Source organism: Ailuropoda melanoleuca, chromosome 6 (genome assembly GCF_002007445.2).
Source record: "Ailuropoda melanoleuca isolate Jingjing chromosome 6, ASM200744v2, whole genome shotgun sequence".
NCBI lineage: Eukaryota > Metazoa > Chordata > Mammalia > Carnivora > Ursidae > Ailuropoda > Ailuropoda melanoleuca.
Window position 1 is genome coordinate 1,425,766 of NC_048223.1, and position 10,816 is coordinate 1,436,581.

The following is a 10,816-nucleotide window of genomic DNA, read 5'->3' on the forward strand; positions in this document are numbered from 1 at the left end:
ATATATATATATATATATATATATATATATACAATGGAATATTACTCAGCCACTAAAAAGAATGAAAGCTTGCCATTTGCAACAGCATGGATAGAGCTCGAGAGTATAATGCTAAGCAAAATAAGTCAGTCAAAGACAAATACCATATGTGGAATTTAAGAAACAAAACAAAAAAACAAAGGAAAAAAGAGAGAGAGAGAGACAAACCAAAAAAGAGACTCTTAACTATAGAGAACAAACTGATGGTTACCAGAGGGAAGGTAGTTGGGGGCATGGGGGATGTAGGGGATGGGGATTAAAGAGTGCACTTATCATGATGAAAAAAACTCAAATGATAAAATATATGAATAATTGGTTAAGTTGAAATAAATATTGGTTGAGTCTGGTGTGCACACAGAAAAAATTAGGAGCATGAGGAGTCATTATAGCTCATAATTGGTCTGGCTGCTCACTTGGAAAGAAGACTTGATATGATTTGGGGCTAAAACTGTGTGTAGCTGGTAACAGAGTGTTCATTGGTTTTGCCTGTAGTTTATATATCATTTGTAAATCAGTAGCGGGTCAGATATCTTGCTGAATTGGGGTTCGAGAGTCAAAACCATTTTTTCAATTGGAGTAAGAACTAAACAAAATATCTACCAGGCTTAAAGTCTTAAGATTTGGAATCTAGGGCCAGTTTTGCCATGACCTATTTGTGGGGCTTTAGGGAAGCCATGGTCTTGCTCTTAATTTTACTTTCCCAGGGTTATTCAGAGGCTCAGATGAGAGCATACGTGGAAGAGAGTTTTAATAGCTATAAAACATAAACTTACTCATATTGTAGTTCATTCTGCTCCAGAAAATCTTCCACAGTGAAAATATCTTCTGCTTTAACACGGAAGTCAACTGTACTGTGAGGTTTGATTTGTATGACAGAATCTGGTTTCCAGAAGTCAATCTGAATAAGGAGTAAGATATATTGGATTTGATACCTATAATTCAATGGGTGAATTATTGTCAGCAAGCACACTATTACTCTACTCCATTGAGTTATTTTCAAACTCAAATTATCCATGAAATCTCTTAAAAATGTCTCCTTTGAGTGAACAAGAGTTGGGACCAAGCAGTTAGATGTCAATAAGAATGTTTACACAAACGTACATGGCCTTAATTGATTATCATCAAGCATGAAGAACATATAATTATTTCCCATAATGCTAGTTAATTGCAGTATTCTATAATGGTTCCTTTTTTATTGATTGATTTTCTGGAGCAATTGCTTATTGTGATAGCAGTGTTTGTGGTAATGGATAAATGTGCTGAATGCATGATGATGAATTAACTAGAGCCACAAAACTTGATAGAGAGAAATTGAGCTTTCCTTTTTACTTTTTAATTGATTTATTTTATTAATTTGTACTTGGAACTCAGCATTCACAGTAATGTGCAGAACCAGGATCTACACTGACCTGTGGATGATATGTTGGAAAGGAAAATGCACCCTACCCCAGTGGTCATCTTGGTATCATGGACAGAAACAAAATGCTCTCAAAGAGCCAGACATTTTCATTTGTTCAGTTTTTCATCAGCTGTTTTTAAGGACCTACTATGTGCTAGCTTTATGCCTGAAACTGGGAATACACTAGTGAGCAAATGAAATAGCTTCTATCCTTATAGAGGAGATTTTGGAGAAAATTATGCACAAAAATAACAGTAACATATTTGATAATTCTAATGTTTTTCTTTGTGGATGTGTGGTTTCAAATCTCCTTTTCCATGGAAAAACATTAACCAAGGATGTGTTGCCTCTCTCGGGTTTCTGTTTTCTTGTTTCTGCCTTGAGCAGAGGAAAGTCCTACAAGCTTGAGGTGAGCCTAACAGTGGGTCTTTCTCTGCCCCTGTGTCTCACCCAATCCCTGTTTAGGTGTTCATGAGCTAGTCTCAGGCTGGAGATGTGACAGGTGATAGGACTATTGCTTGGAAACTTAGAAGGGAGTTTAGGCAAGGCTTAGAAGTCGTTTAATAGAAGCTAATTAGGTAAGATATTAAGATGACTTAATTTCAGATACACTTGACTGTGGAGAATCCAATAACCTATATCCTGTCCTGGTAATCTTCAGACCACCATAGATGTCTAATGGGTGCTGAATCATGAGTCAGGGCCATAGGTAATGTCAGGGCAGTAGGAGGCAGGGACATTGGGACAATATCAGAAGGGATTCCAGAAGAAAAATGTGAGTGTGGTTGTCGCTAAGGTGTTGAAAGGAGACGGTATTGATGATTTGATAAGGATTGGCTACACAATGTGATCTAGTGAGTCAAAGATGAGAGGATAAAGATGAAAGGTTAAAAGATGGGGGGAAGTATAAAGACATGCCATGATAAGAGCAGAGAAAGCGAGGGGCTGTTGATGTTAGCCAACATTGTAAAGAGAAGGACACTGAAGATAAGCACATTATGGGAGACAGCATATTTTTAAAAGTTAACTCTGAATTTGTGTTTCTAATAAATGCTTATCATTCCAAGGTGGGATGGGACAGGGATGTGTATCTTTATCATGGACACAGAGGTTTAGAATTGGTAAAGCACACAAAGTCCTCCAAGCATTTGTAGGCAACTTGACAGTGCCCCACCCATACATAATGCTGGGACCTCTCAGTGTACTCAGGGTACTCCCCACTGCCAAGATCTGCATCTCTGTGTTTGAAAGTTCTTTCCCCTAGAACTGGAAGAAGCCAGGCTAACAGCTTGTAGCAGGCAGGAGGTGGCAAAGAAAACCTTTCCAGAGAAGTGCTCAACAGTGAGCCCGGAAAGTGGATGTCTAAATACTTTCCTAGAGTTCTCTGTAGGATTAAGCTCTAGTCATACTCTGTGGTAGCTGTCTTAATAGTGTCCCCTTTGTTGGCTGCCTTCCCTTCTCTACATCACTCCTCACTTCTCTACCAGTGTTCCTTGTACTTTCCAAACAAAATCTTTGCCCTCAAATCTTTGTCTAAGATTTTGCTTCAAAGAATCTATATGAAGATGCTAGCTTTTCACTTAGAGCAGCATATACCTGCACAATATCTTGGTGATGGCTCTAATACAATCTTGAGTACATCTAGTACCACTTCAGAATAGTCTAATTGCTTTATGAATGGGTTTTCTTTGCTATATTAAGTTGAAAGTTGCGTTTCCTAACGTCTTACTTCTTGCTCATTGGTCTTGGCTCTCCTAAATATTAGGAGATTGATCTCTTTCTCTCTCTGTATTTATCTGCAATCTATATACATTATCTGTCTATCATCTATCTATCTATCATCTATCTATCTATCCATCTATGTATCTATAGATATTTTCTCTCTCTATATATTTATATATCTATATATATAGAGGGAGAGGGAGAGACAGAGACAGAGAGAGACACACACACAGACTTTTAAGATTCTTCAGTGAGAATGATGGATTCTTTTAAATGGGGTAAAGAAATCTCATGAAAATGTTTGACAGAAAACTTGCAGTTCTAACCTGAGGTACCTTAAGATTTCAGTTTAACGTGGAGAAAGTTGGTTGGCAAATATACCAACATCCAACACTATGAAGTTTTCCAAGTGTGATGCAGACTTAACTATACTAGAGTTAGTTCCCGGTGCTTCTTAGGAGAAATGGAGCCAAAAATCAGGAGCAATATAGCCTCATAGATGTTTACCAGTGCATCAAGTATGGATACAAATAATAAACTCAAAATATTATTACAAGGAGATAAATATACATTTCAGTAATTACCAAGACCTTGTGAATGAGATCTATATCTAAAATATGGAATTAGAGCAAAACAGGATATGAGATATGGGGAATTGAATTATATGTTATAAATTATAAAACTGGGATTATAAAATTGTAAATCCAGGAAGCTGAGTTACAAAAAATCATAAAGAATATACGTTGGGAGATAAAGGAATATCTTTACAGATAGCTCTGTGGGAATGTCAACTTAATCAGCTAGCTGGCTAATAACTAACGAGTCTTTCTTAAAATATATTAAGAAACCAGCACAAAAGCAAGAAAAGTAGTATATCCGCTATACATTCTTTTGGGCTTATAAGAGAATAAATATTGGTATTGGAGATCTTTGGTTCTTTACAAATTTACACAAATTTGTTTCTTCACATTGCATTTGACTATCAGTTGAACATCTGATAGACTCTTCATTTATCTTACGGAATTTTCTCTTCCTCTTGGAAGAAGAAGTGACTTCTAATTGAGGCTTAGTTCCAGACAGCAGGGAGGAACTTAGTACTAAAGTATAGTGGGAGTGATGGGAACACTGGAAGACTGTAATCATGTTACTCTGGGCATAGATGAACATGCAGCTTACCCAGAGAAACAGAGTTCAAGAAAGTACAGAGAAAAGAGGGTAGGTTTTATGGTTAACGTCTCCAATAAAGGAACAAATGCAACTCTGATTGCAAGGAGATGAAAGAAAACCCTTACTATATAATTACAGATGAAAAGGGGAGGCTGCCAGAGTCCCATGTGGTCACAGCTCTCCAGTATATTCAGCTTGTAAAAGGATATGTTCAAAAGCTGGGAGGAAGGACACATGGCCAAGGATGAATACAAAGACGAGATGCCCTTGTAATGATCTTATCAGGAAGGCTATAGTCCAGAATATGCTGCACTTGCAAGATTGCTAAGGAGAATAAAAATCTTTTCATTCATGTTGGAAATAAAATGAATGAAGAAGAAACACGCAGTCCCATTGCTTGGAGCTAAAACATGATGTTTTCAGCTGGAAGAGAGAAAGTCACCTTATTTAACTATTGTTTGGCTTTTGTCTTTTCCGAGGGGTACACTATCTCTTGTTTCTTCTACTTCTACTGAGAGATGAAATTACCATAAGTAAAGAATTTTTCACTTGTTAGGATTTTTAGCAGAAATACCTTCTTTGGAGAGAGAACATTAAGGCCTAAGATGGATGAGGAGAGAAGGTATTATACTGGCCATGTAAATTGCATTCACAATTGTAGTTCTAGAGATGGTAATAATAACAAATACTTATACAGTGTGATCTATATAGTTCTTTCTAAGTGATTTACTTATATGAAGTCCTTTAAATCTCACAACAATCCTATAAGGTAAATACTATTCTCCTCACTTGACGAATGAGAAAGTTGAGACCAGGGAGGTGTCCAAGTTCCAGCTAGCAAGTGGTAGAGACAGGAATTGAATCCAGGAGTCTGAGTCCAGATTCTCTGGTCTTGTCTGTTGTAAAATGCTCAATTTTAGGTACTAAAAAAATAACTGCACATGTGATCGCAGAACTTTTTCAGCACTCTTGGAGGAATCAGAGCTTGAAGGAATCACTAAAGAGTGGAGGGGGTGAATCTTGGATTTCATAAATAGGAAAACAGGTGAATTCCAGAAGTAGGAGCTCCTGGGGCCTGGCATGGATTCTGGCAAAGCTGCAGAGTAAACTGGAAGCAGATGGATTGTGAATGCTCAGAAAAGGAAGCTGTGATCCCTGGGAGCCAGCATAGTTTAAAGGAAGAGTAAGTCAGGCCTAATTAACTTCATCTTATTATTGAAAGAAACCACTAGCCTAATAGAATGCTGAATCGGGATCTTAGCAAAACATTTGACCAAGTCTCTGCATTTATATTCTTCTTGATAAGATGGAAAGCACAGTGTTAGCTACCACTAACAGTGATGTGGGTAGTTGAGCAAACTTATCTGAGGATAGTTGGTTAGTGCATCACTTTCAGTACTTAACACATTGAAGACTCATGATAAATATGTATTGAATGAATGAACCATGAAGGAGGCCTCTAATTCTGTGTTGACCCTGATTGACTTAATATTTTTATCAGTGACAAAAGATAAAAGTTGGGAAGGCATGCTTGTCAAACTTGCTGGTGATGCAAAGTTAGGGAGAAGAATTATTTCATTGGATGACTGAATTCGTTTTTAAAATGATCTCAACATGCTGAAAACAGGCTATAAAGATAAATTTTAAGAGGGTAAATCTAAAATCCTGTATTTAGGTTAAAAAAAAATTAGGCAAGAAGAAATAATACCTTGTTTGAGGGTGATTCGTGTGAAAAAAGAATAACCTAATGGTTTCAGTTGGCCAATATGTTTGTTATAACCTAAGATTATTCTATAACTGTTGAAGATGTTGAAAAGAATCTCAGGCCCCATTAATTAATGTCTGCTTTACAGCTGAAGACAGGCAATGGTCCTATAGTATGTATTAATCAGAGCATACCTGGAGGTCCAGCGTCAATTCTGAAAGCTACATTAAAAAAATATATATAGACAGAAAGATTGAGCTATATCCAGAGGTGACCAGAATAATCAGGTGTCTATAAACCTGTGCTAAGAGAAATTATAGAAGGCCTAGAAGAAATAAATCTTAGAGGTGAGACAATACTTGGCTCAGGGAGGTCCAATGGGCTAGAGTTAGAGAAGGTAGCTTTCAGCTTCAGGTAACAATTGGACTGACTTGTAAGGCAAATGGACTATTCTGAAAAGCAGTATTCCTGCCATCCTTGGAGGTACTCAAACAAGTTTTATTAGGGATAGCTACCAGGGATGGTATTTCTACGGAGGAAATTGCAGATTTGAATGGAAGACTGGAATAAATGACTTTTTATTTTCTTTCAATTCTAAGCTTTTGAATCTGTTTCTGATTATGATACCGTATCTTCTTCCCCCCCCACCATACCTTAAAAGTTAAAAGAAAAAACTTTTAAAAAGGTAGGTAGATAGATAGATATAGATAGATGGATATTTAGGGGCTAACAAATTATTTTGGTTTATATTTCATGAAGAAACAGGTTTGGCCCAAGTGAACTATTTGTGGTCAGCAATAGCTTCCTGCTAAGTACATATATAATTAAAAATATCAGTTCTCATCCCATATACAGTGGATTTTTTTTTAAGTAGCATAGAGATTTTGGTTTCTTGAAAGTAAAAATAAAATATGGAAATCATTCATGGCTTTTTACCTCCTTTGCCCCCCACCCCTTCATGTCATATCATTAAGAAGGCCTGAATCAAGGTCATGAAAACTCAAGCTGTTTGATTTGGAATGAAAGAAAATCAAAGGGAACAGATGATACATGGGATGTGGAAATGAATTTCAAGTTGGACAGAAGCCCAGTTTTTCAGTAATATCCAAGTTGATCATTTTTCACTTTTGCCTTAGAAGGGAAGTGACTGTACATTAGATGTTCTGTGACCTTTGTGACAGTTCCATCTCATCCAGTTGTCATGTCCTGTCAGCTCTGTAAAAAGTTATCATGGATTTATAATACTATAGGGCTATGGCAATCTAATTTAGGCAGACAAAGAAGGTATTGTGGCATTAAATGTTTTTCAAGTTATTTCTTGCTATGGTTAATATTTTAGTCATTCTTCCTTTGATGGCATCATAGTGCATTCTAAGATTTTAAAGTAAGTGTAAAGCAAACCTGTATCACAGGATCATTATTTACCTGGGTGGTGCTGGCCAACTTATGAAGTAAGGTGATGTGATTTTCATCTTCAACATTGACACGAAACACCTTCTCACTGAATGGTGAGATAGAAGAAGAAGAGAAATTTAAAATTGGGTAATGCATTCAAATTTTGGGGATAGCAAGGAAGAGGACTTGCTCACTTAAGGAGTTGCTTACTTACCCTTCAAAGTGCTCACCAGAATGGTGAGCAGATGCTAGGGCCAGAGTCACAAGAAGCAAGAACGCCAACATCATGACTGACTAGGTCCTTTGGGTGTGTTTCACCTGCTTTTATAGTCGAGGGTGTTCTTTATTTTCTTCTGATTGCAGATAGGCACTATCAAATTTTGATTAATGGCTTTCCATTAATCTAGCATTGTTGCTCTGGTAGCTGTGTAAAGTTTGAGAGCATATCTCTCTCAACACCTGTGGATATAGAGCAAATAATCTCAAGTTCAACCTATCTAATTTAGATGTCAGACCTTGAATAGTTTGGGGCTAAATGAGTTTTAAATAAAATCCATTTTGTGGTCTTTTTTTTTGGTAGTATTATTTTCATTTTGAATTGAGAATTACATACAATGAATTATATAGATTTAAGTGTAACAATTGAAGAGTTTTGACAAATGCATACACTCATGTAACAAAGATCCTAGTCAAGGTATAGAACATTTTCATCACCCTAAGAAGTTCTTTTGAACACTTTCCCAGTGTCTTTCTGTATTCCCCTCAGGCAATCACTATTTGGATCTCTAGCTTCATATATTAACTTTGCCTGTACTTCAGGCAAAACTTCATGTAAATAAGGTCATACTGTAAATATTCCTGTATGTCTGGCTTCTTTCATTCAAGATAATGTTTTTGAGATATATTAATATTTTTGTTTGCATTATTTGCTTGTTCTTCTCTAATATTAAGTAATGTTTCATTGTATGAATATACCACAATTTGTTTATCCATTTTCCTGTTGATGGGTATTTGTGTTGTTTCCAATTTTGTGTTATTGTGAATAAAGCTGCAGTAAACATCTTTGTACAGACCTTTTTGTTGACGTATGTTTTCACTGTGGGGGAGGCAAATATCTAAGAATGGAATTGCTAAATATTAACGTAGGTGAGGGTTTAACATTGTAAGATTCTGCCAAACATTTTCCCACAGTAGTTTTTCCATTTTAAGATTCTACCAGTATCCAGTAGCTCTCCATTTTCTCCAACATTTTGGTATTATTAGTCTTTAATTTTGACAATTCTAGTGAGTATATAGTAGTATCTAATAGTGCTTTTAATTTGTATTCCCCTGATACTAATGATGTTGAATATCTTTTCATATATTTATTGACCATTTGTAAATCCTTTTTTGTGAGGGAGCTATTGAAGCCACTTGCCTTTTTAAAGAAATCGGTTATTTGGCTTTATTATTGCTTTGTAGCAGTTCTTTATGTATTTTGGATACAAGTCCTTTATTAGAAATATATATCACAAATATTTCTTCTTAGTATGTGGCTTTCATTTTCATTTTCTCAATTTTATCTTTTGATGAGCAGAAGTTTTAAATTTTGATGAAGTTTCAGTTTATCCATGTTTTTCTTTTACAGTTCATGCCTTTTACATTCTTTCTAAGGAATCTTTGCCTTTCCCAAGGTCTCAAACATATTTACCTACATTTTCTTATAAGAGCTTTGTCATTTGGGTCTTATGTATGGTGTAAGGTAGGGATCAACAAAACTTTTAAAATATGGATATCCAGTAGGTCCAGTACTATATATAGAGAAGTTTTCTTTGCCCATTTAATTACTTTGGTTTCTCTGTCAAAATTTATTTGGCCATATATATGTGGTGTAATTTTGGACTTGCTGTTATGTCCCATTGATCTATTTGTCTAGTTTTATACAACTATTACAATGTCTTGTCTTCATTATTATACTTTAGAGTAAGTCTTAAGGTCAAATAATATGTCAATCCCTCAACTTCATTCTTATCCAAGTTTGATTCTAAATACTTTATATTTCCATCTATATTTTAGTATTAACTTATCAATTTCTATGAAGAATCTTGCTGGAATTTTGATTGGGATTGCACTGAATCTATAGATCAATTTGGGGAGAACTGATAAAATTACAATATTTAGTCTTTCAACTCATACACATGCTATCTCTATGTATTAATCTGGGTCTTTGTCAGAAAATGGAAGGGTCTGAGATGTTATCCTAACTACAAGACACAAAGTTATCCTGCCACAGTTTTATAGATGCTGGCAGAAGACATGAAACTTCTGGGTCAGAATCAAAGGGCTTTATTATGCATGACATAGAAGGCAGCATAGACTTTATGATTGTGTCAGTCCTTTAATTTCCCCACCCCATGGGGGATGATATGAAGGTGTCCCAGCTGGACACTGGGTACAGAGGTTTGTGTCACAGTTGAGGGTATACAGAGTTTAGGAAACTCTTAATCTCATGAGGGGGCTGCTAGCAAATCCGCTCATCCTTTGCCTTAGAGGAGACATTAGCTTTATTGCCCTGGAGGGCAAACAGAACTTTCCTTTACCCCAAAGGGAGATGTCATTTCTATTTTCCAAACTCTTTGCTATATAAACATTTTTGAAAAGATAGTCCAGAATAAAAGCTGTTGCAGGATGTGCAGGAACAGAGGGATCCATGGAGAAATTCTAACAATACCTACCCTTTTCTATACACTCTTGACTTCTGGTAATTTTCTCCTGAGTATGCTACTCTGTTGGTCACTCTGATTAATCTGACTGACAGGGGCTAGGACCAAATTCATTCAGTTTATCTAGTGTGGTATTTAATTAAGTTTAGTGTCAACAGGACTCTAAGCAGCACAATGAAACCAATCTGTAACATTGACCTCAGCCATTCCTCTCCAGGGTACCAGACCCAACCAGCTGAACAGATTCCGTAAACCATCAGTGTCTGCTTTAGAAAGCCAGGTAGTTTTCTTCTTCAATTTCAGTATTGACTGTTTCACTTTCCCTGAGGCAATAATACAGTTACAACAGGATCTATTAGCAACTGCACAAACTCTTCCATGGCCTGCAAGGAGAGGGTATATGGCAATTCTATTATGCATAATAACCCTGGTCTAAAGTAGCCAAATGAAAGAGAAAACTCATTATTCATGCAGCTGAAGTGCTCAGCAATAGTGCTGGCTTCACAAGTTCAGTTGATGATATTTATATTTTTACATATTATATATATACACACATATATACACACATACATTTATAATATACACACACATATTTATGCATACATACATATACACATACATATATATACATATAATGTATGTGTGTGTGTGTATATATCTTTTGGAAAGATAGTTTCTTCTAAAAAA

The 10,816-nt window shown here is 36.0% G+C and overlaps 1 protein-coding gene across 1 annotated transcript in view; it reads right to left on the reverse strand.

Annotated features, from left to right (window-relative positions):
* Positions 1-7,772, reverse strand: part of CPB1 (carboxypeptidase B1) — a 35,157-nt gene extending 27,385 nt beyond the window's left edge. The window contains exons 1-3 of the mRNA XM_019807787.2: positions 7,642-7,772; positions 7,458-7,533; positions 813-937 (exon numbers count right to left, since the gene is read on the reverse strand). Coding sequence (XP_019663346.2) covers positions 813-937; positions 7,458-7,533; positions 7,642-7,715 — 275 coding nt within the window. The 5' untranslated portion in view covers positions 7,716-7,772. The remainder of the gene's footprint in view (positions 1-812; positions 938-7,457; positions 7,534-7,641) is intronic.
* Positions 7,773-10,816: the final 3,044 nt, after the last annotated feature.